Source organism: Zootoca vivipara, chromosome 1 (genome assembly GCF_963506605.1).
Source record: "Zootoca vivipara chromosome 1, rZooViv1.1, whole genome shotgun sequence".
Lineage (NCBI taxonomy): Eukaryota > Metazoa > Chordata > Lepidosauria > Squamata > Lacertidae > Zootoca > Zootoca vivipara.
The window spans coordinates 56,152,394-56,180,356 of NC_083276.1; the positions used below are offsets into that span (position 1 = coordinate 56,152,394).

The 27,963-nt window shown below is 45.2% G+C and overlaps 1 protein-coding gene across 1 annotated transcript; it reads left to right on the plus strand.

Annotated features, from left to right (window-relative positions):
- On the plus strand, window positions 1-27,963 carry APIP (APAF1 interacting protein). The gene is made up of 7 exons (XM_035116452.2): window positions 1-89; window positions 12,570-12,670; window positions 14,823-14,871; window positions 18,877-18,994; window positions 22,391-22,526; window positions 26,167-26,334; window positions 26,846-27,963. Exons 1-7 carry the CDS (start codon window positions 18-20, stop codon window positions 26,943-26,945), a joined length of 744 nt encoding a protein of 247 aa, XP_034972343.1. The 5' UTR covers window positions 1-17; the 3' UTR covers window positions 26,946-27,963.

A 27,963-nucleotide genomic window follows, 5' to 3' on the forward strand; every position in this document is an offset into this window, starting at 1 on the left:
TCCTCGCGTGCAGCGAGATGGCTGAGAAGCAGCAGCAGCAGCGAGGTGACTGTGGCTGTCCTTACAGGAAGGGCCTGGCGAAAGCCGAGGTAAAGAGCAAAGCCGAGGAGCTCCAGCCTCTCTTTCTCTTTCTCTTTCTCTTTCCCTCTCCCCTCACGCAGAAGAGAGGAGGCTCGTGGTGCGAGGGGAGGGAACAGGTTCAGTCGCCGGGGGTCCCAGGTTGGGCAGGGAAGATCGCCCGCTGGAGCAAGGCTAAACTGCCATGGTCCCCATTAGGTTTGGGGAAAACCTAAAATTCAGCAGATGAAAAGTTTTCATTTACAGGCTGGGAAGCGTGATGCAACGATTGCTGTTATTATTAATAGTACTGTGCATATCGACACAAGCCATATAAGCAAGGAAAGGAGAAAATGGAGAGGGAGGCTTCACCTCGTCTGGCTATCATAGCTGTTTAAAGAGGCTGGGGCAGAAATCAGGAGTAGCTGATAACCAGCAAATGCAAGGAACTGTAGGATCCAACTGTGCCTTCAGTTTTTACCAGTGACAGGAATCAGACTGTAATTTTTTAAATGTATGCCAGCACTGATAAAAGCACCACCAAAACCCCGCCTTTCACCTAGAGCAGCAGTCTCCTACTTTTTTCAGACTTAGACACAGCTTTCATCCAAACATGCATTTGAAGACCTCCCCCATCCTCTCTCTTTTCCTATATATTTGTAGTAATGCTGCTGTTGGACCTGCCCCGACCCTTGAACAGGCTGTGACTTGGTAGTGGGTCCCAGCCACCAGATGAAGACCAATACTGTAACCCAGAGCAGGCATAGGCAAACTTGGCCCTCCAGATGTTTTGGGACTACAACTCCCATCATCCCTGACCACTGGTCCTGTTAGCTAGGGATGATGGGAGTTGTAGTCCCAAAACATCTGGAGGGCCAAGTTTGCCTATGCCTGACCCAGAGGAATAGAGCATGAAAACGAGAATTCCCTAATTCGACATCCTGGATTCTGTGCAAATTGAGAATGCTGGCATGGATGGGACAGGGATTCAATCTTGATTCACTACGGGGTAAAAAAAAAAAAAGTGATATTGTCACCTTCTGGAGTCAACTCTTATCCAGGATCTAATTTCTTCTTGGCTATGAAGCTTTACTAGGTGGCTTGTGGCAAGTCAACACTGCCTAATTATTAAAGTTAAGATCTTGTTTTCCCTATGCGCCTTTATAACGCATTTTAAAATTGGGTGGAGCTTACTTGGCAAATGTGCCTACATCAAAGATGAATACAATACCTATATTAAAGTTTATTTTTGAAGTGCCTACTAATCCCCATACAGCTATTGTTTACCTTGCTTCTTATTCTGGGGCGGAATGGCTTTTGGATTACAACATTTGGGTAGCTACTGGAAATTAGGCTTACATTCAGTTAATGCTCTTGATAAGTATATTTACACATATGTATCTAGCTGTATTACAAATTGTAAGTGTACAGCTTCATGAGCTTTAATACTTTTATTTGTAAATACTTACTAATTTTCTTGTTCATTTTTATTTTGAATAGTGTTTTGAGTACTATTTGAGAGAGTTGAGCTGAAGTCAGCATAGAATTGAGCTGCAATAATCTTCTTCTAGCTTTATATTTAAGAACCAGAGTGGTCAGAACTTTGACAGCATGTGAGCGCTTCTGCCTAGCCAGCAACAGCATGAGTAATTTCAATGTGTAAAGAAATAAACGTTGTACCACTTTCATAATCAGTGGAAGGACCCATTGGTTTGGTGAAATCAACAAGAGAGAGTGTGAGATCTGTCATTTCAGTGCAGCTCTGCCTGGGAGCCCAACCACCAAAGATGCTGCCTTTTCTCCCAAGAAGCAGGCGTCTTTTAATTTCGTGACTGCTGTCACCATCTGCAGTGACCATGGAACCCAAGAAAGTAAAATCTCTCACTGCCTCCATTTCTTCCCCTTCTATTTGCCAGGAGGTGATGGGACCAGTGGCCATGATCTTAGTTTTTTTGATGTTGAGCTTCAGACCATATTTTGCACTCTCCTCTTTCACCCTCATTGAAAGGTTCTTTAATTCCTCCTCACTTTCTGCCATCAAGGTTGTGTCATCAGCATATCTGAGGTTGTTGATATTTCTTCTGGCAATCTTAATTCCGGCTTGGGATTCATCCAGTCCAGCCTTTCGCATGATGAATTCTGCATATGTAAATCAGCAGGGAGACAATATACAGCCTTGTCGTACTCCTTTCCCAATTTTGAACCAGTTAGTATCCCTGCCAAGAAAACTCCATGGACAAAGACAACAGGGAATCTCACTGCTCACTCCCAATTCTAAAATGTTTATGAACCTGTTAAGAAGCACAGGTCCCAATATCAATCCTTGGGATACTCCACTATATCTCAACATTTATTCCTATTCTCTGATTCCTGCTACCTTATGGGTAGCCCCCAAGCTGATAGCATTAGTGCCCACCCCAAATTTTATACTTAGACCCAAAAGGCTAGAAAGTCTCCTTCGTTCTTCTGATTAAGGCTACCTGCTGCCCATTTTGCAAATGGTATTGACAGGAAGTGGGAAGCATACTTCCTGCTCCACTTCCTTTGGTCTCCAGTTCCAAATCAGCAGTCCAGGCTGTTACTGTCTGTATCGGGGGTCCCCATGGGCCGGAAGCAGCCTACAGAGGCTGATTAACCAGCCCACGAGCTGCCCCCGAACGGAGTCGCCTGCTCAACGAGTCCCCGCATCCTGCACTAAACCAGCGCGCAGCGGGGACTCTCTTCTGCGGCTCTGGAAATCACTTCTTTGCATGCCCAGATGCCAGAACTAGCATCTGTGCATGTCTGCGGCACCGGAAATTGCTTCTGCGCAGGCACGATTTTTGGCATCTAGGCATGTGTGGAAGCAATTTCCGGCGTCACGCTGCACCAGTCCGGCCCATGGAAGATCTTCGCAGGAATGATCTGGCCCATGCCCTGTAAGCCTTGCCAACCCCTGGTCTATATCCTACCCTCAGAAGAGAGAATAGATGGCTAAAGAGCAAGCCAGCAAGTATCCAGGCAAGCAGGGGAGCAGTGGCAGTGGGGAGACACTGGAGGGTGCCAGGCATCACCAGGGTCCTTCAAACATGATATTGCCACTCTCAATTCCCCTGGAAAACTAGCTGTTTAATTAATCTAGTTTTAAAGGATGATTGCAAATCATGTTGTGGGGGAGAGTTGTCTAACACTACTTCTTACATATGTATCATTTTGTGCACGTAAATTACTAAGGTTATCAGCACAGCTGCCTCATCTATTGTTGCTTCCTCAGTTTATTAATGCTTCTAATTATTGTAACAAAGGAACTGAAATGTGAAGAGCTCAAATTCTATTTTGGAATTTTGAAAATTGCAGAAGCTCTGACTATATTAGTTTATAAGTTCTTCTCTATAATTAAGATGTAATTCATCTCTTTCCAAAAATAAAACAGCAAAATTATATATCATGTGAATTATTTTGATACATTTTGTACAAAACTGACTAATTAAAGGTTTTATGGTTGCTATTTTTAGAAAAGGAATATGACCGTTCTTCACACCATTATATTAAATGGAAATCGTAGAATTGAAATTGGGTGAGTGTCCGATGGACAAAGAAAAATACTTGCCAACTTTTAAGCTAACACATTCCATAATATTTGTTGGTTCACTTCCATAGGTGATGTTTCACTTCCATAGGTGATGTTTCTCATGTTTAAAGCTCACTGAGCTACCGTACACTCCTTCCATCTGAGACCATATTTTCAGAAACGTGGCATTCAGTTGATTTATGCCAGTCAGTATTGAACTCACTTCCCTATTATTAAGTTGAAAATCAAAGACCCATCTAGTCCAGCATCCTGTTCGTGCAATGGCCAAATATCTATGGGAAGTCTGTAAACAGAACCTGAGTGCAACAGGGCTCTTTCCAATGGTTTTCCCCAGCAACTGGTATGCAGAGGCATACTGCCTCCAAGTTAAGACAGAACATTGCCATCATTGCTAGTAGCCTTTAATAGCCATACTGTTGTTGTTGTTTTTTATAAAAAAATCCACCCAAGTTAGTCGCCATCAATACCTCTTATAGGAGCTGTCACAGTGGCCGGAGCAGGCTACTTCAGAGTAACGACGCTACGCAGCTCTGCATTTTATTCTTTTATTGGTGCTGCGTATTTACAGTGCTGAAGTCATTGCTATTTACACGGAACGATGGGGTCATTACGTTGCAGAACCTCCGAATGGCTTTTGGCGCGTCTTTCCCCAACACAAAAGCCTTGGAAGACCCATCCTCTTTCCCCTCCTCTTTCTCCGTAATTCCGGAGTTGGGGGGATGGGTCTCCCCCCCTTATTTGCCCCTTCCTGTCCCACCTGGGACCCTGGCTCCGCTACCTTGCCTGAGCCTCGGACACGACTTCCTGCTTCCTCACTGGAATCGGAGCTCCCTCTGCTTTCCCCTGTGCTCTGGGATGGGCTTGAACTCAGGAGGGGAGGGACTTCGCGATATCCCCTGTCCCTCACATCCACCCCCCTCCCAAGCTCTCCTTCTCCCCTCCCCAAGTCCCCCCCAGGTGTCGGTGACGACTCGAAGCCTAAGAACTCAGTACTTTCCGAGCCCGTTGGTGTGAACACCTCCTCCCAGTCCTGCGAGCCCCCCCCTTCCGCCTGGGAGGACTGGAATCCCAAAAAGTCCGTGGCGTCCGAGCTAGTGGGGGTAAAAATGTGCTGCCAATCTGCTTCTTCCTCTGACTGGGTGGATCTCGGCGACACCCATATCTCGTCTTCTGGTTCCTCAAACTCTGCTTCCCAGCGCCATGGTGAACTGCTCTCCCGTGCTTCCTCCTCCTCCCCCTCCCTTTCCATGTGCCCGGGCTTGGGTCTATGGGGAAAGAGGGCGTGAAATTCTTCCACCAAGAATTCCTCCTGTATCTGAGTGGCTGGGACCCATTCATTCTGGGACGGTGGAGCATCCTCCCATGCCATGAGGTACTCCAGGCCCCCCACCCCCCTCCGTGAATCCAGGATGGCCGTGGCCTCATTGAGTTGCTCCCTGCCTCCCCACTCCCCCCCTCCCTCGGGGGTTTGTTCGCTGCCTCGGAGCCTGCTGCTTTCCCTGTACGGTGACAGCAGCGATCTATGAAACACTGGGTGCACCCTCATGTCCTCTGGCAGTGCCAGTCTGAAGGCCACCGGGTTGACCTGTTGCGTGACCGTGAAGGGGCCCAACCTTCTGGGCGCCAGGTTTTTGCACCTCCCTCTGATGGGAAGGCCCTCCGAGGACAACCAAACCTTGTCCCCCACCCTGATGACCTCCCCTTGTCGCCTGTGGCGATCTGCCCCCTTCTTGTACGCTTCCTTGGCTCTCTCCAAGTGTTCTCTGAGCTGCTGGTGCACCGTCTCCAGTTCCTCTGCCCAATCCTCAGCCTGCGGGCCCTCCTCCTCCTCCTCCCCCTCCCTCTCTGGGAAAGATCTGAGGTCCCGCCCATAATTGGCCTTAAAGGGCGACACCCCTGTGGAGACGTGCACTGCATTATTGTAGGCAAATTCTGCCAGTGGCAGGCGATCCACCCAGTCTGTTTGCCTCTGGCTGACGTAGCATCTGAGGTACTGCTGCACTGGGTCATTGGAATAGATAAGGATGTCATCTAGGAAGACCAAGCAGTTCTTGAAAAGGAGGGACCCCAGGACGTGGTGCATGAAGGCCTGGAAGCATGCTGAGCCCCCTTGCAACCCGAAGGGCATCACCAGATATTCAAAAGAGCCCAGAGGCGTGAACATCGTGGTTTTCCATTCATCGCCTTCCCGGATCCTGATCAAGTTGTACGCCCCCCTCAGGTCTAGCTTGGTGAAAATCTTGCCCCTGTGTGCCGCTGTCAGGAGATCATCCACTCTGGGCATGGGGAAAGCCACTGGCTCTGTCACTGAATTCAGCCGTCTAAAATCCACCACAAGACGGCGCTGTTGCATGTCTTTCTTGTCCACCCAGAAGACCGGGCTGCCCCCTGCTGCCTTGCTTTCTCTGATGAACCCCCGCTTGAGGTTCTTGTCGATGAAAGCGCGCAGATCCTCCAGTTCCTGGTCTGACATGGCGTACAGCTTGGCTGGGGGTATAGTTGCCCCTGGCACCAGGTTGATCTGGCAGTCAAAAGGCCTGTGCGGGGGTAGGTGGTCGGACTCCGCTTCGCTGAAAACCTCCTGCAGGTCCCAGTACGGCTTAGGTATCGCCTCACCCCCTTTGACGTGCATGGTGGCCACCGTGGCTATCGGAGGCCCCTCCCCTGGTTGGTGCTGCATGCAATGTTCCAGACAAAAGTCCGATCCAAACGTGATGCATCTCTGGTGCCAACTGATGGAGGGGTCGTGGCGCGCCAGCCAGCTCATGCCCAAGACGATGGGGGGGGGTCTGAGATGGTGGTGACGTTGAATGCCAGTGTCTCTGAGTGCCTTCCCACCGTCATTCTCATGGGGGGGGGGGTTTGATGAGTGATTCTCTGCCGTCAATGGTGGCCACGTGCAGAGGAAAATCCAGCTGCAGAAGCTGGATCTGGTGCTCTTCTGCAAAGTTTCTCGAGAAGAAGTTGGCTGAGGCACAACTGTCAATTAGGGCGAGGACCGTCAGGGGATAGCCATTTGGGAGCGTTAGCGTCACTTCTAGAACCACTCCTGCTCTGGGAGGGGTGGGCTGGTTCTGCTCCTCTCTGTGCGGGTGGGCGGGCTGGGGCTGTTGTCTGCTGACTGTGCCTGGCTGCTGCCCCTTGTCTCCTGCAGCCAGGCTTTCCCGTTTCCCTGCTGTGGTGCTGCGTCAGTGGGGGAGGGCATAACCGTTCCCGCCTTTCCTTGCCACTCCCTGCGATGTGGGCAGTCTCTGACGAGATGCTGGGGGGAGTTGCAGAGAAAGCAATTCCCGCCCCTTCCCTCCTTGCGTCTTGGCGCCGCTGGGGTTTGAAAAGCCCGCGCGCGCGCGCTATCAATCTGCATGGGTTCCTGGTCCTGGCTGGCCCCAGGCGTGGCTTGAAAGGGTTGTTGGGGGAGTGGCTTCTCCTGCGACCGTGGGAACCAAGCCCGCTTTGCGCGCGTTGCTTGCTTGTCGCTCCACCGGGATTCCTGTCTCACCCCCACCGCCAGAGCCGCTTTGCTCAGCTGATCCATATTACTGTGCTTTGGACCTCTCGAGAGCTCATCTTTCACCTCCTCATGCAAACCCAAGTAGAACGCCGCTTGCATTGGGCCTGACTCTCGTTCCCACCCCAGTCTGTGCACCAGCATGGTGAATTTCGCCCAATATTCGCGAACTGTCATTTTTCCTTGGCGTAAATTATGAAGTTCCTCCTTAGTCTGGTCCATATGACTATCGGACGAATACATCGTTTTCAAACCTTCTAGAAATAGTTTGACATTCTTCATGCAAGGATTCCTTGTTGCGATTAACGGTCTTAGCCACTCCCTGGCTGCCCCGGTAAGGTGCTCCACAATAAACGCTACCCTGTGCTCATCATCAGGGAAGTCATCATGGTGCAGCTCAAGAGCATACACGATTTCAGTCTCAAAGCCATGATATTCCCTCGGGTCTCCATTGAACTTGCTTACTAGGGTCCCGGCTCTCCTTCCTGGCAGCACTTGGACTTGGGGGGCCCCTCCCGCCTTGTTTTTCTCTGCATCCAGCTTGTTTTGGAGGTCTACCGTCACCGCCCTTAATTGCTGCTCTCTTTCCTGAAGCGCTCTCACCTGTTCCGCAAGTTGTAGCCGGTCGTCCTGGACCTTCTTGGTTTCTTCTTTAGCTGCCTTTAATTCCCCCTGCGCCTGCTGCGCCAGCTGCTGCAGGTCTTGCTGGGCTTTCTCCGCGATCTGCCGCCATTTCTCCGCCTCTGACACACTCATCCCGGCAACTCCAAAGTAGCCCAAAAAAAGATTCGGAGGTTGCTGTCACAGTGGCCGGAGTAGGCTACTTCAGAGTAACGACGCTACGCAGCTCTGCATTTTATTCTTTTATTGGTGCTGCGTATTTACAGTGCTGAAGTCATTGCTATTTACACGGAACGATGGGGTCATTACGTTGCAGAACCTCCGAATGGCTTTTGGCGCGTCTTTCCCCAACACAAAAGCCTTGGAAGACCCATCCTCTTTCCCCTCCTCTTTCTCCGTAATTCCGGAGTTGGGGGGATGGGTCTCCCCCCTTATTTGCCCCTTCCTGTCCCACCTGGGACCCTGGCTCCGCTACCTTGCCTGAGCCTCGGACACGACTTCCTGCTTCCTCACTGGAATCGGAGCTCCCTCTGCTTTCCCCTGTGCTCGGGGATGGGCTTGAACTCAGGAGGGGAGGGACTTCGCGATATCCCCTGTCCCTCACAGGAGCAAATGTGTGAATAAGTAATTTCTTTTGTCTGTCCTGAATCTTCCACCATTCAGCTTAATTGGATGGCTCTGGGTTCCAGAAATTAAATTAAAAGACGCCTGCTTCTTGGGAGAAAAGCAATGACAAACCTAGACAGCATCTTAAAAAGCAGAGACATCACTTTGCCGACAAAGGTCCGTATAGTTAAAGCTATGGTTTTCCCAGTAGTGATGTATGGAAGTGAGAGCTGGACCATAAAGAAGGCTGATCGCCGAAGAATTGATGCTTTTGAATTATGGTGCTGGAGGAGACTCTTGAGAGTCCCATGGACTGCAAGAAGATCAAACCTATCCATTCTTAAGGAAATCAGCCCTGAGTGCTCCCTGGAAGGACAGATCGTGAAGCTGAGGCTCCAATACTTTGGCCACCTCATGAGAAGAGAAGAATCCTTGGAAAAGACCCTGATGTTGGGAAAGATTGAGGGCACTAGGAGAAGGGGACGACAGAGGACAAGATGGTTGGACAGTGTTCTCGAAGCTACGAACATGAGTTTGACCAAACTGCGGGAGGCAGTGCAAGACAGGAGTGCCTGGCGTGCTATGGTCCATGGGGTCACGAAGAGTCGGACACGACTAAACGACTAAACAACAACAACAACAACAACAACAACTGGGTTCCAGTGTTATGAGAAACGGAGCATTTTCAGGGGATGAACATGGCAGGCTGAACATATTCTGTTGGTAATGCCTAATACTACCTGAGATAATTACCCGGTGATTGATGATAGCCAGGACATAAATCTTGGCTATCAAAATTCACTCTGGAGATAAGAGTGAACAGGGTAATAACCTCTGATGCTCTGAAAAAGCCTTTTTCTATGCCAGGAGACCAAGAAGTTGTCAGCACCTGGGAATCTGGGTGGGGGTGAGCAACTTAGAGCGGAGGAATCAACATCTTTCCTAAAAAGCCACACAAGAGCCCTGAAGGCCATAGCAAGTCTGCCCTTTTCTAAACATCTCTGAGACTGTTAAAATTTACAACTGAGAAAGATTTCTCTGTCTTCTGGCTGAGATTTACATTTGGTGTGTGAGCTACTTTCTGGCTTTAAGAAGCATTGCTCATTAAAGGGCTGCAAGCAAGGGTGGGGAACATGTTCTAATTGCTTGAACCAAAAAAGTTTTAAATGATAAAGGGAGTTCTGACTGCTAAGAATTTTTTATTCTCTATTTTCCCATTGAAAGTGTTGCCTTGAAATCGAAAGTAATTTTGCTACTTCATATTGGCTTTGTTGGAAAGGAATGTGTTCTGATAAGAGATAATGCTATGAAGATCTTAAATTTGAGACGGGAGATTGAAGATCATAAGATGGAGACTGAATTGTTAACAAGAACATTCAGTATGGCAAATACGCTGTTGGGCGTTCCATTGACTGTTGGCATCCTTTAGCAATTGTTTGATGAGCAGTTAAAAGAGATCAGAGCTAGGATCGATGAAATGGTGAATGAAAGTCGACCAGAGAAGGATGAAATGGGAAGTGGAATTAAAGAGGACACAGATTTTGGAGAATATGAATATAGGATTGCCAGAACAGGAGGGTGAAATGGTTGAGTTGGAGGCAACAGAAATGGAGAAGACCTTCACACAGGTGTGTGTATGAAGGCAATTGTGGGTGCACAGTGGGGAGGGGGCCTCAAACTGCTTTTCACACAGTCAGCCTGGCTCATGATAAACATGACTGTGTGGACCTGCCTTCACTAACAACCTATTGCACATTTTGGAATACATACCAGATTTATCTGTATTTTAAAAACAACAATTTCAAGTTCGTGTCTGATAAATGATTCAACTTCATTTGAAATGTTAGAGAAAAGTGGCAATCTCCCCCACCCTGCCATCAATATACTGTACTTTCGTCATGTTGGCTTAACAGTAATTCTGTAAATCCTTGGTGAATCCTTTTGCAAATGTTTGTCATTATGTTGATACATACCATAAGTTGAAGCTCATACTAGAAGATGTTCTACTGAGATGAAACTTACATTCAGCTTATGCAAATGTATATCATTTTTCTTTGCACCAAATAGTGTGTATAATAGTTAGACTAACATACAATAATAATAATATGAAAGGTTTCAAAGGACTTTGATTTCATAGCAGATTTGAGATTAGTAATGATTTGCAACGTTAACTGGTGTAAACCTTGCATTGCATTCAGGACAGATACTCTGGTTTACATCAACTGTGAAGGTGCCCTGGAGTGTTTGCTTGGCATCTGCTAAAATGTGGTAAATGAAGAATGACAAATTGCAGTTGTTAATAGTAATTTCATGAAACTCCATTTGAAAGTTATCTTTCAATGTCTGTTACTGATGACCGGTTATCAAGCTGAACGAGTTTCAGAAATGTAATTTATTTTTCCCTTCAATTTAAATGTAAATATTTTGGGAATCTTGTAGTTGCTCATCCTTTAAGAAAATATATAGAGTCTCATTTGAGAGAAATATTTTTAAAAAGAAGCACAGTCGACTGTGCGTCTTTGGAAGCTATATTAGAAGCAGATGTTTTAAAGCTGTGCATAAAAGTCATTGGATAGCTACTGGGATAGCCTTGTGCACAATGTATCACAGATACAGGAAACCTTCATGCTTTTACTTGAAACCATTGCAGAGATGGGTACTGAACCCACGGGTACCCATAGCATCTAAAGGTGTCATGCAGTGCTGTGCAAGGAAACCAGAAGGAACACTGTTCTTCATTCAACATGTGCACGAGAACAAATGCTTTTTGTGCAGCCCTTTTCACTGCTGGGCAGATTTTGCATTGGACTGGACCTGAAAAGTCTGTTGGTCAACCACAACCAAGTATCTAAAAGCATGTACCCCACCCTCCATAGCTGCAAACGGTGAGAATTGTGCTATTTAGAAAAATAACAACTGGGGTCAAGTCCCTCCTAGAATCATGGGACAGGATTATCCCAGATCTGCACAGAAATCACAGTGGACTCCTGGATGCTTGTGCCACAATGTTTATGGCTTATGTGTGGCCTGATTCATTCATAGTCCTAGTGCACAGTTTATATGGATAGTGTGGAAGGGTAGGGGACACTTCTGCACAAAGTAAAATGATATACAGTAAGCCAGCAACCTATGTGCATGGCGGTTAAGAAACAAAATGGAAAGGGGGCAAAGTCCTGGGGAAAATGACTTGGGCATTCCCACCCACCATTGAACCCAGTGTGTTCTGACTATACACAATTTTGGCTTTAGGCACGATTCCCCACGGAAATTGCAGGCTTACTTGGTTGCAGAGATGGCTCATCTGTGGTCCTCCAGAAATTGCTAAACTCCCAAGTGCTATCTTCCTTGACTATTGACTATGCTGCCTTGGGCTGTTGGGAATTGTAGTTCAACATCTGGAGGTCACCATGTTGTCTACCACTGACCAAAAGGATAGAGCACATGTGTGGGAACCTTTTACCCTCTTGATCATGGGTAGGCAAACTAAGGCCCGGGGGCCGGATCTGGCCCAATCGCCTTCTAAATCCGGCCCACAGACGGTCCAGGAATCAGCGTGTTTTTACATGAGTAGAATGTATGCTTTTATTTAAAATGCATCTCTGGGTTATTTATGCAGCATAGGAATACGTTCATTTATTTATTTTTTTCAAAATATAGTCCGCCCCCCCCCAAGGTCTGAGGGACAGTGGACCAGCCCCCTGCTGAAAAAGTTTGCTGACCCCTGCTCTTGATGCTGCTGAACTACAATTCCCATCATCCATGGGATTGTCGCTGGAGCTGATGGGAGTTCTAGCTTAGCAAAATCTTAAATGTGAGATAGATAATTTAGTCACCCATGCTATATGGACTTTACTGTATATAACAGCTGCCACCCACTTAAAGAAATCTCAGTGAATTTATTGTGCAAGTTTTGATTAATCAAATTTGCATATAAACAAACCATAATGCTGAAGAAAAAGCTTACTCTTTGCTTTTAGAGATTCATGTGTTACAGCAGGAAGAAGCAATCCCCCTTGACACAGAGAGAAGGGCAGAAATCTGTTCAAAATAGCAGTATTTCTAAGTGTATTTCTCAAGGGGGGGGGGTGATTTCCTGATCAGCTGGAATCACATTTTAATCAATGAATCAGATAAATATTGCAGCTTTCATTTTAAAAGCAAATAAACCATTTTAAAATGTGTCTTTTCTTTTTGTTTCCTCCATAGGAGAATGTGCATCCAAGGAATTTGATCCCAGAGCTCTGCCGCCAGTTTTATCACTTAGGATGGGTTACAGGGACTGGTGGTGGAATCAGCATGAAGCATGGGTGAGTGTTTAGTAGTTGTTTTAAACTAATACCCACTTAGGCACAGGTCAGCATAAGTGGAGGGAAAGTGAAAACATGATAGATGTTGAAAAGAAGTAGACAATTGGAACTTCATTAGAGTGGCCTGATACCATTGTCAAAGAAGGCTACCCGATACTTATGTGCAATACAGCAACCTTTTATGGGCCCCGGATAAGAAAGCTGTCATTCTTGTATATCTTCAGCAAGTAAGTCCTCAGACTCTCTGAGCAGAATATAAATAATTTTCTCCAGCTGACAGCAGAACATAAAGGGAATGATTTAGTGCAGGTGCAGTACTCTAAATAGATTTTGTAAAGAAACATGTACATGAAATGTTTGGCTTATTTCAGAGTTGCTCTGCATATTTGCATTTGTGGATACCTAGCTCCACTTAGTGGTGGGAAACGGAAAAACTTGCACTCTGTTGCCCTAAAAATATACTGTATGTGTGTCTGTATAAAGACAAATTAGTTGCACTGTGAAGGGTTTTGCCACATGGGCTGCCAATTTCTAGCCTTGGGGTCACATTTGGATTCAAGCAGGTGGATCTCGAGCTGTTCCAAAAAAGAGTTTTCCAATGATAATTGCCATTTCCCTCTTCCTGTATAGCCAGTATTAGATAAGCAGTGCATGCTTGGAGAAGAAGGTGAATCTAGATGATAAACAAAAGTGGAAGTAGCAATGGCAACAGAAGTGAGACTCCAATACCCCTGAAGAGCAAGAGAGGTTTTAGAAAACAGGCTAGAATTGGACAGCAGGATGACCGAAGTCAGTGGCTTGGGTTATAGAAAGAATTTTGGAGGAATAAATGGGAGAGCACCACTTGTATTCATATCGGGCCTGGAGACAGAGGAAGCAGAAGGCCTGTTGTAGTGAAAACCATAAAGTAACATCTCTCAAAACAAAAGCACATGATGCAGAAATAAATCCCATTGATGCTTTTTTACATAGTAATAAAGAATAACTTCACCACTTAATAAAGGCTAAATTATTCTTAAGGCCAGGGCAGCATTCCCATAAACATAGTGCAATGTCAGTTTCAAATGCTGACATTTTAGAATTATCCTTGCTTAATTTTATTGCAAATGTGTAAATGCCCTAGGGAAGAGGTTGGCATGCAGGGCAATCCCAAGAGGGTCCAGGGAGGTGCAGAGTGGCATATCCTTTGCCTCACCTGAAGCTCGGCTCATTCCTGTCCACTGCGTATAACAGTGAGGTTGCGAAAACCTCGGGATCCAGCCGGACCTCTGGAACAGATCCCGTTCACAACCGGAGGTACCACTGAATTCCCAACAGATATATAGTGTACTTTTTAGTTTGACTGCAAATCCTTGCCAGCTGAGTGATCAAATGGAATCTTCTTCATAAATGTGCACCCACCCACCTCCCTTTAACATTCAATGACTAATGGTACCTATGTCTTCAAATATCAGCTGTGCATAACCTGGCCAATTAACCACTAGGTGTCTCTGCTCTGCAGAAATCCAAGTAAGAGCTACAGAGCTCTGTATTACTCCCATATTATTAAAAACAACGGTTCTTCGTGCAGACATTTCCTCACTTTCTCTTTTGCCCACAAACAGATTTGTGCAACATATATACATTATGCATTTACAATCCCACTCCTCCTCTCTAATAGTGGCATGTGCTAAACACAGTAAAATACGAACAACTAGTAAGAAAGAACAAAGCATGCAGCTTATGTTTCACCTTTTAGTCCTAAACCCCTTTATTTGAGTATCAAGCCCCTTGGCTTCAGAAGGATTTTCTTCTACTTCGGCTTCCTTAGAATTGCAGCCTCAGTTAACTTGACAGTGTGGCATTCCTACAGCAGTATAGATGTTTCCCCCCCTGCAAATTGAAAGGGATTTCTTTGCCTTATAACGTGCACTGCATAATCACAGCTATGAAGAGCTTTAAGGGCAACTGCAAGCAATAACACCTCTAAGCTATAATAATGTCGGGCGTTCTAGGGCTAGCTAAGCTTGTGGCAGTAGCTTAAGCGCTGCTGTCAGATCCAGATCATGTTGTGATGGGAGGAATTGCTGTACGTTCTGTTGTTGATAAATGAAGCCATATGCTTCATGCTACTTTGTGCCTACAGCTAAACGTCTCTGATTTCCCCCTCTAGCAATGAGATATATATTGCTCCCTCTGGTGTCCAAAAAGAAAGAATTCAGGTAGGTACAGCTAGCATTTCTACCTCTAATAATCTTCCTTGAAAACTAATCCGAAGATTTATCCCATCCATGCTTACTCAGAAGGAAGTCTGGCTGAGTTACACCCTGGTAAATATGTATAGAATTGCAGCCACAGACATATTTAAACACACATTTATTAGTAGGAAGAAAGCTCAAAAGCTTCATTTTCTAATTTGCTCTGTTATTATTTTTATCTTCATCATCTGGCTGGGTTGTCCCAGCTAAATATGTTTAAGTTGGAAAATGACAATGAGAGAGTGTGGTAGATCACTGCCAGTTTTTGATACTGGATGGTGGATCGCAACCTGTTGTATACCATAATGAAAATTTGGATTTTAAAGGAAATCTTTGTGTCCTATTGGCATAGAAACGCAATCCGTGAATATTGTGTTGTGATTAACAGAAAGCATGACCAATACAGTGTTGTTTCTTTAAAAAAGTTACTAGATTGAATTCTCTTAGGTGCCCCAAGAATGTATCGGTAAAATAAAACTTAGGTGCAATTCTATACTTATCGACTGAAAGGTTGGCCCCAGTGAGCTCAGTGGCACTCCTCCCAGGTAAATGGATGTAGGAGTGCAGATTAAATCATAGGCTGTTTCTGCTGCAAAGTTATTGAAGTAAATATTAAGGTATATTTTCAGATGAAGGCTGTAATCCTATACTCCCCTGGGTGCAAGCCCATTGAATGCAATGGAATTCACTTCTGAACAAATGTGCATATAGGATTGCTCTGTAAATATTTGACCAGGGCTCTGTGTCTTTTCTGCGATTGTTTGTACATGTGCCAGAATCAAAAGATGGACTCCAGAGGCTCTTGGTCTCAGCTTTCATTTGTTTGTCTCTAATCCTTTGAAAGAGAGAGTTTCGAAAACCAATGAGTATGCTGAGATTGTGGTGTCGTAATTACGAACAAAGTGCACTTCTACATTATATATATATATATATATATATATATATATATATATATATATATAATTTACGAGCAAAGTGCATTTCTATATATCTATATAGTACTGGTCATACAGTTTTCTTAACATTATTGTAAATTAGCTATTTACCAGAAAGTGAACAGCTACAAATAATAATAATAATAATAATAATAATAATAATAATAATAATTTATTATTTATACCCCGCCCATCTGGCCGGGTTCCCCCAGCCACTCTGGGCGGCTTCCAAAAAAACAGAAATTCTAAAATACAGAAATCCATCGAACATTAAAAGCTTCCCTAAACAGGGCTGCCTTGAGATGCCTTCTAAAGGTCTGGTAATTGTTCTCTTTGACCTCTAGTGGGAGGGCATTCCACAGGGTGGGTGCCACTACCGAGAAGGCCCTCTGCCTGGTTCCCTGTAACTTGGCTTCTCGTAATGAGGGAACCGCCAGAAGGCCCTCGGAGCTGGACCTCAGTGTCCGGGCAGAACGATGGGGGTGGAGACGCTCCTTCAGGTATACCGGACCGAGGCCGTTTAGGGCTTTAAAGGTCAACACCAACACTTTGAATTGTGCTCGGAAACGTACTGGGAGCCAATGTAGGTCTTTTAGAACCGGTGTTATGTGATCTCGGCGGCCGCTCCCAGTCACCAGTCTAGCTGCCGCATTCTGGATTAGTTGTAGTTTCCGGGTCACCTTCAAAGGTAGCCCCACGTAGAGCGCATTGCAGTAGTCCAAGCGAGAGATAACTAGAGCATGCACCACTCTGGAGAGACAGTCAGTGGGCAGGTAGGGACTCAGCCTGCGTACCAGATGGAGCTGATAAACAGCTGCCCTGGACACGGAGTTGACCTGTGCCTCCATGGACAGCTGTGAGTCTAAAATGACTCCCAGGCTGCGCACCTGGTCTTTCAGGGGCACAGTTACCCCATTCAGGACCAGAGAGTCCTCCACACCCGCCTGCCTCCTGTCCCCCACAAACAGTACTTCTGTCTTGTCAGGATTCAATCTCAATCTGTTAGCCGCCATCCATCCTCCAACCGCCTCCAAGCACTCACACAGGACCTTCACCGCCTTCACTGGTTCTGATTTAAAAGAGAGGTAGAGCTGGGTATCATCAGCATACTGATGGACACCCAGCCCAAACCCCCTGATGATCTCTCCCAGCGGCTGCATATAGATGTTAAAAAGCATGGGGGAGAGGACAGAACCCTGAGGCACCCCACAAGTGAGAGCCCAGGGGTCTGAACACTCATCCCCCACCACCACTTTCTGAACATGGCCCAGGAGGAAGGAGCGGAACCACTGCATGACAGTGCCCCCAGCTCCCAAGCCCTCTAGACGGTCCAGAAGGATGTTATGGTCGATGGTGTCAAAAGCCGCTGAGAGATCCAGCAGAACAAGGAAACAGCTCTTACCTTTGTCCCTAGCCCGCCGCAGATCATCGACCAGTGCGACCAAGGCAGTTTCAGTCCCATGATGAGGCCTGAATCCTGACTGGAAGGGATCCAAATGGTCCGCTTCTTCCAGGCGTGCCTGGAGTTGTTCCGCAACCACTCGCTCAATCACCTTGCCCAAGAATGGAAGATTTGAGACTGGGCGATAGTTGGCCATATTGGCCGGATCTAAAGATGGTTTTTTAAGAAGCGGTTTAATAACCGCCTCTTTCAGCGGGTCTGGGAAGGCTCCCTCATGGAGAGAAGCATTTACCAACCCGCGAAGCCCATCGCCCAGCCCTCTCAGGAAAGGCAGCATCATGTGCCTGACTTGGCACCAGCACTACTGCAGTTTGCTAAGAAGGGGAGAGGTGATGTGGCAGAGAGAGAGAGGTGCTGTGCGGATACACTGGTGGAAATGGTGCCTTGGTTCTGCTCATGCAGCTTCACAGAAGCATCTTCTCCACTGCCTGGCCCTCCTGCCCCCCAGTAGACAGCAGTGGCACTGGTCAGGCCAGGAGGACAGGTTTGTGCTGCCATTCCGGCCTTGCCAGCCATTCTGTGCTAGGGTATGCACAAATATAACTTCCTTCTGTGAAGCAAGACTGGCTTCACAATGCACTCAAAGAATATACCGTATTGGCCCAGATATAAGCCGCTCCCTTAAAATTCCGCAGGCACTCACACCTGTAAATGGCAAGTGTAGACGAAAATCTTACATGTACTAGACAAGACCCGCAAGTGGTTTATACACCTGATCATAGCACCGTAAATGCAAATAAAAAATCAATACTGCCCTGTAAAATATGGGGAAAGCAATGAATGACACTAGAATTAATTGCACAACAATCTCAAGCTCGCAAATCGGCAATAAAATATTTTTGTTTGTTCCGTTTTACCATATGTCTGTTTCAGCAGCCAAATCCTAAAAGGCAATTTTTGTAAGGTCACGAATTTAAGCCGCACTTTAACTTTTCATGGTCAAAATTTGGGGGAAAATGCAGCTTATTTTCAGGTCAATACGGTATTTAACTACGAGTCAAATGCTGATCTCAGTCATCTGCCTAACACACTCTCTCTCCGCCCCCCAACAAAGCACAAAACTTTATAAGGGCACTTTCACTTTATTTTTCAATGGAAGATGCTTTAAAAACATTTGTGAAACTGCTCCAGGGTTATTGGGGGGGGGGGAAGAGGATTCCAAGAACACAAGGATCAACCAACTTTTGCTCCACAGTGGATAAATTGGTTTTCTCCCCCCCCCCCAAGTTTGATCCTGGACAGGGAACTGGTCACTTCCACTATGCCTTAACAACTCACTGTGCACTCACATTTCTGCACCCCCCTCAGAATCTAATTATATTGAATGTATTTTATCAAGAACTAGTTTCTCCAGTGGGTTTTCTCTTTCTTGTTTTATTAAAATGCAAAACCAAGCATCAAACAAAATCATAACAGAAAGCAGAGACACAAAAAAGGTGCAGTGGTTTTTCAGCTCTCAATGCACTTTAAGCAGATCTTTCTCTGATCTTTGAACCCGTTATAATTTAGTTTGTTGAAATGTAGGTGTGCATAAATACTCCAACTCTGTGTCTCCAAATGCTTTCATTATAGCCTGAAGATATGTTTGTGTGTGACATTGAAGAACGGGACATCAGTGGTCCCCCACCACACAAGAAGCTAAAGAAGAGCCAGTGCACACCTCTCTTCATGAATGCTTACACCATGAGAGGTAGGCAGCAAGCAGCGCTATTGAAAAGTTAGCACTTCGTAAACACGAGTGTATTCTGCTTATAAAATGGAGATTTCTTCATTGAAACTGCAGCATAATTGGAACATGCCTTTACTACAGTACAATGCAATTCTTGCAGTAATTGCTATGACAGCTAAAACATCTTTCTTTTGTTGTTGTTGTTTAGTCGTTTAGTCGTGTCCGACTCTTCGTGACCCCATGGACCATAGCACGCCAGGCACTCCTGTCTTGCACTGCCTCCCGCAGTTTGGTCAAACTCATGTTCGTAGCTTCGAGAACACTGTCCAACCATCTTGTCCTCTGTCGCCCCCTTCTCCTAGTGCCCTCAATCTTTCCCAACATCAGGGTCTTTTCCAAGGATTCTTCTCTTCTCATGAGGTGGCCAAAGTATTGGAGCCTCAGCTTCACGATCTGTCCTTCCAGGGAGCACTCAGGGCTGATTTCCTTCAGAATGGATAGGTTTGATCTTCTTGCAGTTTGATCTTTCTTTTACTGATGGATTGATTTCATTTACTGTGTGAGTGTGTGTGTATACCTCCTTATAACAAGTTCTCTTGATGGCTTTTTGAAAAGGAATGATTCACAGAAGCTTCATTTGGCAACCACAAATATGTACCCCAATGGAGTCTCTCTTTTTTTGGGTTAACAATTACCACATTTTTAATATGGGCCTTCTGGCAGTTCCCTCCCCGCGAGAAGTGAGGTTACAGGGAACCAGGCAGAGGGCCTTTTCAGTAGTGGTGCCCACCCTGTGGAACGCCCTCCCATCAGATGTCAATGAAATAAACAGCTATCTGACTTTTAGAAGACATCTGAAGGCAGCCTTGTTTAGGGAAGTTTTTAATGTTTGATGTTTTGTCGCTTTTTAATATATTCTGTTGGGAGCCACCCAGAGTGGCTGAGGAAATCCAGCCAGATGGGCGGGGTATTTATTATTATTATTATTATTATTATTATTATTATTATTATTATTATATAATTCAGCCTCTCTGTATGTGCACAGAGTATGGCTGATTTACTAGTCTGCTGAGGGGGAAATCATAAGTGGCAGAATCGGAGCTGCCCAGTTGCCTCAGCTAGCAGTGGGCCAGTGAATGAGTGCCTCTTGGCCCTTCCCCTTACTTTCAATGTTTTGCTGCTGCTCATGTGTTGGCAGCTTATCCTCCCCTCCTCTCTGCCTCATTCTGAGGAAGACGGAGATGCATCCTGGGAGAGGTGGCTTCAGAGAATGCTTTCCCACTGTTTTTTTTGAGGGGAGGAGTGTTAGTAGACACCCTCTCTTACATAATTCCCAGCCATCCCAGAATAGAGGCAGCTCAGGCATTCTCCAGGGCCACCTGTCCCGCAATGCCTTGCTCTGAGAAAATACCACTTCTCTTCGTCAGAATGAGGTGTGCTGCTGCCATATTAGCAGTGGCAAGACATTAAAAGCGAGGAGGAGGAGGAGCACTTGGAAAGGAGTAGCAGAATGTTCAAAATCAGTGAACCTGTCTGCCACTTAGGCTGGGGAAGGAGGAGGCAAAGAAGCAGGAAGGTTTTGGAGAAAGGTTTTATTCTGTGTCTGTGGACAGGGGTCTGGGTGCTCTTGGTAGGAATGAATGCAGGGAGATGAAGGCTTAATTTTCTAGCTCAGTTCAAAATAAGACAAATTTTGACTGTGGGACTCTAGTCCTTATCCTTAGCACTAGACTACAGTCATACCTTGGAAGTCGAATGGAATCTGTTCCGGAGGTCCGTTCGGCTTCCAAAACGTTCGAAAACCAAACCACGGCTTCTGATTGGCTGCAGGAAGCTCCTGCAGTCAATCAGAAGCCGCGGAACGCCCGTTGGACGCTCGGCTTCCAAAAATAGTTCGCAAGCCGGAACAGTCACTTCCGGGTTTGCAACATTCAGGAGCGAAAACTCTTGGGAACTAAGCTGTTTGAAAACCAAGGTACGACTGTATAATCCTGAAAATATGTCTAGCACGATTAACAAGAGATCCAGTAAATCAGAATCTGCTCAAATTGTTGCTTGGCACCTTTGGAATGGGTGGAGGACCAGTTCAAAGGTTAAACTCAAAGGACTGGTTCTTTGTTAAATCAAAACAAAATCTTAGAGAAAGAGAAAAGAGAGGCAGCAGTTTGGGGTATTTCAGTCTTGATGGGGGGTTTGCATTTTTATTCTGAGAATGTATGCCTTCTGGGGATGTGTGTGTGTCGAATGTAATTAATACACCCTCAGGTGGAGAGTGTGGCTGCAGTCCAAGTAGAGAGAGATAATTTTCCAGATTATTATTTGCTTCCTTTTAAGTTTGTTCCCCGAGGAATACAAATGACTAGAAACTGTGAATATTGCCTCCATTTCCCACCTGTGCTACTTAGCTGGTACCTGCATGCTACTATCAGGCGGAGGGAGGGGTGCGGTGGGTGTGGGCCGCCCCGGGTATCATACACTGAGGAGGGTGACAAAATGCCGGGCTGCACTCACCGCGGGGCCTGCAGTGCGCCCGAGCCATGTGTCTCTCCTGGGAAAGATGCAGTGGCTTGGGTGCGCGCAGGCTCCACACAGCCCAAACAGTCCACCCACTGCCTCCCTCCCCCCCCCAGCTGTAGGGCAGCTGAGTGGGAGGAAGCAGGCAGACTCCGGAGGCCCTGTGGTGCGCCCCGCCCCTATGAGCGGCTTGGCCCGCCCCAGGTGCCCGAGCGGCTTCCTCCACCGCTGGCTATTATTAGTAATTAGTATTGGAAATGGGGAAAAGGTAGACACAGTTTTATTAAGAAAGATTGTAGTGGGGTGAAGCCACCCTTCCGGTATCCCTGCAACTTACCTGGAGGGGACAGGAGCAGAACTGGGTGATGACAAGCTTGGAGCAATGTGGACAAATTGACAGGAGCACCACACACCCTGTTGAATATTTGACACTACTCTCATTTTGACACACACACTTCCGTTTTCCCAATATTCAATGCCAGTGTTGGAATATATGGCACATTCTCTTGAGCTCTCGGCTACAAATGAGGGTTTTTAAAAAAAAAGTTTTGCTGATCTCTTGATAAAATACTACAGAGAAAGCATATAGGAAAATGTACAAATGCCCCCTTCATTGTTTTGTGGTGCGTAAGAAGCTGGCTGCATTGAGCTGGTGAAACTGAAGCAACCCATACATTTTCTCTGAGGATTACAGAGTGCAGTCTGCCATGCTTTCTGTTGATTTAAAGAAGTGAGTTGTTTTGTCTTTTAATTTCCCTTGTCCGTATTACCAAAAATATTTAGCGTAGGTCATAAGTTTATATACCAGGAACATATCAAGGAAAAAAGGAGCTGCGATTGAAGAGTGATGTATGAGTCATGTTTTTCATTAAAAATAAAACATAGAAGTTTTCCCTTTCATAGGAGCAGGAGCAGTAATCCATACTCACTCCAAAGCTGCTGTAATGGCCACACTTCTCTATCCTGGAAGAGAGTTTAAAATTACTCATCAGGAGATGATAAAAGGGATCAAGAAATGCACAGCAGGAGGCTATTTCAGGTAATTTCCCCTTGATAAGTTTTCAGGCTCGTGTCATAGTTTACCCTGATTTCAGAACAATCTCTCTTAATTCATATTTCAGATAATCTGTTTTTATGTGCAATGTGCAAATACTTCACTTTTTAAAAAAAGAATTTCTGCTGGTAATTTTCCAGAAAATATCCTATACAGTGGTGCCTCGCTAGACGAAATTAATTCGTTCCAGGACTCAATTTGTCCTACGAAAATTTTGTCTAGTGAGGCACCGTTTCCCATAGGAATGCATTAAAAGTCAATTAATGCGTTCCTATGGGCTCCGGGGGGAACTGGTGGTGGCGACGGTGCTTGTTCTCTTGGCTTGGGGAAGGCAGGCAGGCGCTTCCCCAAGCCAAGAGAGCAAGCACCGCTGCTGCCAACAACAGAGCCGGATCGGATGAAGCTTCAGAAGTTTCGTTGGATCCGACTCTGTCGGGCGGGGTGGGGGAAAGGCGAAGGAACGATCCTGCGCCTTCCCCCCACCGCTGCCAAGCCCCATGCCGGCGAGAAGTGGCGGCGGGGGAAGACCTTCTCCTGCCGCCCTCTCTTGCCTGCCTCCCCCGGCACTGAAGGCAACTTTGGAGACCTCCGAAGTTGCGTTCAGTGCCGGCTTTCCGCGGCAAGACGCGGCGGCGGGGGAAGGTCTTTCCCCGCCGCCACGTCTTGCTTGCCTCCCCCGGCACTGAAGGCAACTAGAAGGAGTCGGAGATAACGTTTGCGCATGGGTGTGTGCGGACTCCAGCCCACCGTGGCATCTACGGGACCGTGTACTGGCCCAAGCCACAAGAACTTTGTTGACCCCTGGTGTAGAGCTATCTAATAATTCCACAGAATCTCTGAGATCCCAGGTTGCTGTTAGTGTTATCCTTGGAAGAATTGGGTAAAGTGGGGTGGTAGATATTGTTTCAAATCCAAATTCCTATCGTCGTTGCATTTCCAACTACTTAGCACATTTCTTGCACATTAGTGTAAAATTATCTCCTAGTAACTAGGGTCTCTTGTGTCATTTTGTATACCAAATTCTAGCTTTGTAGCTAGTTTATGAAACATCTTAGTTCAGTAGCTTGATCATTTTGACACTGTAACTATAATTATTTAGTTGTACCTCTTACAACAACATTGTAAGGGAAGTAAACATTATTACTCCCATACTGCAGATTTGGGGGGACGTAGCATTAGATTGGCTTGCTTTAAGGCCATCTAGCGCATACATGGTAGAGGGAAGTTTCAAACTGGGACCTTCTGATTAATAAGTACGCCTGCAGTCCTAATCGTACTTCCCTGGGAGTAAGCCCCATTGAATTCAATCAGACTTTTTTCTGAGTGGACGTGGTTACAGTTGAACTGTAAGGCCCCATCGGCACTGTACATTTAAAGCAGTATTATACCACTTTAAACAGTCATGGCTTCACCCAAGTAATTTTGGGGACTGCAGTTCCCCTGAAAGTGATACAATTCCCAGAGTCCCATGGGAAAAGAGATTGATTGTTAAACTGCTCTGGGAATTGGAGCACTGTGAGGGGAATAGAGGCCTCCTAACAACTCTTTGCACCATAAACCCCATATTGCAGACTACAGTTCCCAAGATTCTTTGCGGGGGAAGCCCAAACAGTTTAAAGTAGTTTGATACTGCTTTAAATGTATAATGCAGAGGGGGGCCAACTATGCTACTTTGGTTTTCACTGCTAATGCCCCCCCCCCCCATTTTATGGAGGGCACATGCAAATACTTCCTTTCCAGAGTTTTTCTGGTAATCAAGATGGATTGAACTTACATGTACTGTATTTAACCTTTTTAGATCACGTGGAAGTATCCTAACAATCATGATACTTCTGCGAGTGAGAGATGCCCAATCATCTTTACATATAAGAGCGAGATAGACTTAGAGTCATATCTTATTTTAGAACAACAAAGTTCAAGCATATAAATTGTGGCATGTTTAATTTATTATTTCTGTCATGGTTCCAACAGTGTATAGCTAGTACCCTGCCAGTTTTAATTAACTTGATTTAAACAATGCCAGGTTATCTTAATCCCACTTTAGTATTCATAGAGCAAATTCCTGGGAGAGACAGGCTCCATCTTGCTCACAGTTGAGATTCTCAGAATATTATAGAACAATACGAATGATCTGCTAAGACTTCTAAGCAAACAATTACGCTAGGGAACAAAACATCAATTCTTGGAATTCACATGATATTTTTCTCTCCTCACTCCCTTCAAAATGAAAGAACTCAGGAGCACCCAACAAAACTGCTAAGTGGTGTGTTCTTTACACAATTAACTTCTGGAATTGACTTCACTAGTGTTCTAGGATGACCAGTGGCATAAGCAGACTTTAACCTGTTCCAAAAGTGTAGCATCACCTACCATATGCTGGTGATTAATAACAGGAGATTAATAATATTGTGCTGTTTGTCACAGCAGAGTGAAGTTACCAGAGTTGCTGCTGGTAAATGCTTAAGACAACTAAATGCAAAACACAGAACAATTGATAGAGTCTAGCCAAAGTTAAGAAGAGTTTCGACGTCTTTGAAATTGTTGACACTTGCAATGCAATCCTATGCATTTCTCCTCAGAAATAAGCGTCAGTGGGACTTGTTCCTAGATAAGTGTGTGGTGCACGGTTGCTGCCTTAAGTCATGTGGTTGGTCGTGCCCATTGGTACTCTGCACCCAAACACTACCATTTTCTGAGTGCCAATGGCATGATGAAGAAATGGAAACGTAGATAGGGAGATGTTTTCAAATGAATGTTTGTTTCAAAAAGTCCTTAGTACAAACAAGCTGTGATGTTCACTGTCTCTTTGATGATTTAGTTCCTCTTTCATTCACTTCTATGCTTTAGATCAGGCATCCCCAAATTGCGGCCCTCCAGATGTTTTGGCCTACAACTCCCATGATCCCTAGCTAACAGGACCAGTGGTCGGGGAATATGGGAATTGTAGTCCAAAACATCTGGAGGGCCGAAGTTTGGGGATGCCTGCTTTAGATCAAACTCTTCCTAATACCATGGTAACATGGTGCTGGCGTTGTCATTGTGTTACATGATTTAGGCTGCAATCCAGTACACACATAAACTGGGGAGCCTTTACAGAGTAGGCACTAAGCATCCAGAGCTCTGCTGCACGCAGCTGGTGGAGCAGAAGGTGGGGGGATCGTATTATGACCCAGCTCAGGCTTAATGCTGTTGCATGACAACAGTGACACTGGCTTGGGATCCAGCAGACGTGGGACCAACTCAGTCAATCCCCACCTCCAGAACACCCTGCATCCGGTTTTCCACTGGCGACTGCTGCTGCTAGGCATCCCGGCAGTGGTCCTCCTGTCTTCCTGCACCTTCAACTGATGGAAGGGGCAATGTACCACTGATGGCCAGCAGGAAGTCAGCTTAACCAGGAGAACTGGGTAGAAAGGATTGCTCTTCTGTGGGTATACCATTGCTGATTTTAATTCATTGATAACTACCTGGGCGGCTTTGTGGCAGAAAAGTGGGACACACTCCTCCATTGTCTCCTGAGACAGACGGATGCCAACCAGATTGCTTTGGACCAGCCTTTCCAGGTAGCAGAAGCACAATGCTAACCTGAAAAGGAACATGTGTCCCAATTTCATCATCTTTTCAGGTATGATGATACCTTAGTGGTTCCTATTGTCGAGAACACACCTGAAGAGAAGGACCTGAAGGAAAGAATGGCTCAGGCAATGGATGACTACCCAGACTCCTGTGCTGTGCTGGTCAGGCGTCATGGAGTCTATGTTTGGGGAGAAACTTGGGAAAAAGCCAAGACAATGTGAGTTCTTCTTTTTTGGCAATCACTCATAACCGAGTACAACTATGTGAGTACAACTATGAAGAAGCACAATGGTAGCCCTCCGCTGTTGCAAGCAAATACCACTGTATTTTACATTCCCGAGGGTACTAGAGAATACATGTTGCTTTCAGGTGAAGCTATCGCCACTTCTGCTTCACCTGTGTCTTTATATATGAGGACAGCCCTCATACACTCAGATTACCAAAAGTGAAGATCCCTTTTGCAAATATTTTCAAAAGCCTTCGCATGTTTTGCAGATCTTAGCACAGACTTGGGAGCTAAGCATAATTTTATATATATATATATATATATATATATATATATATATAAACTTCTTCTGGTCTTGTTGCTATTTATGATTACGTTTCTAATGTGAGGAAAGTCATTACCAAGATAATGTTGTATAAGAAAAAACACACAAAATTCATATTGCTACAATTGGTGCTAAATCACATAGCAAGATGCCAGCTTCTTTCGTTTTGTCTTTTAGGTGTGAATGTTATGACTACCTTTTTGATATTGCGGTACAAATGAAGCAACATGGACTTGATCCTACTGCAGTTCCAAAGGAAGAAAATGGGATCGTTTAATAACTCAATATCTCTTACCAAAATGACACTAATATTGCAGTGAAATATCAACCCTAAAATAGGTTTTAGGGTTCATGCCCAAGCAACTTTTAACGTTTTGCACAATATGTGCTTATTGGTTTTAGTGAAATATTGTTGCTAAATACAGACCATTTTATGCTGTTTGTTAAAATCCTGAAGGATGCCCAAGCTGGATTCCCAGTTGTGCATATTAAAGGATCTGGGACTTCCTTTTCCCTTTACTTTCACAGTACAACTGGCATGTTTCTTTAGGATTTTCCTTGTGCCTCATATTCTCTATCATAATAGCATGATCAAAATGCAAAGGTCTTACAACTTTTCAAATTATTGTAAGGTCGCATTTTGAAAGCCTAGCATGGCACTAAATGGAAAAGTTCTTTAAAACAGCTTTAAACTAAATCAACAGAGAGTCTATCTCTGGAAAAGCTAGATAGTGTTGAAAGAGTGCTACGTATAAAAGTACGCCAAAATGAGAACATTAGCCTTTTCTCTTTGAAAAGTGTAGTAGTAATTATCTTTTGCACTATCCTCTTTTCCTCAGCAACCCCTAGGTTACAATAGATTTTCTCTTGGTTAATTTTAGTGGATGCCTTCTTTGTAAGTTGAGCAGAAGAGAAAATGTATGTATCAAAAATTATAATATTTGAAGTAGAAATGAGAATCAGATATGTGAAAGTACATGGTGACTTTCTTTTTTATATAATTTTATTCATAATTTCCATTTTATGTACAAATGTACAATTATTCAACAATCGTTCTAACATTTCAAACTTCAACTCTCTTCCCCCTCTTTCTGCAGTTCTTTGCATTTATTTTCATCATTTCCTGCATACTCCAAATTAACTTTTTATTTTATTCATCTATTCTCATATCTATCTCATAAACATTTTTGAAGCCGCAGGTTTTTACAATAATCCTACCAATGTCTTGAGTTGTTTACAGTTTGTTTGTAAATACTCAATAAAACATTTCCATTCCTTTCTACAAGGTTTATTGT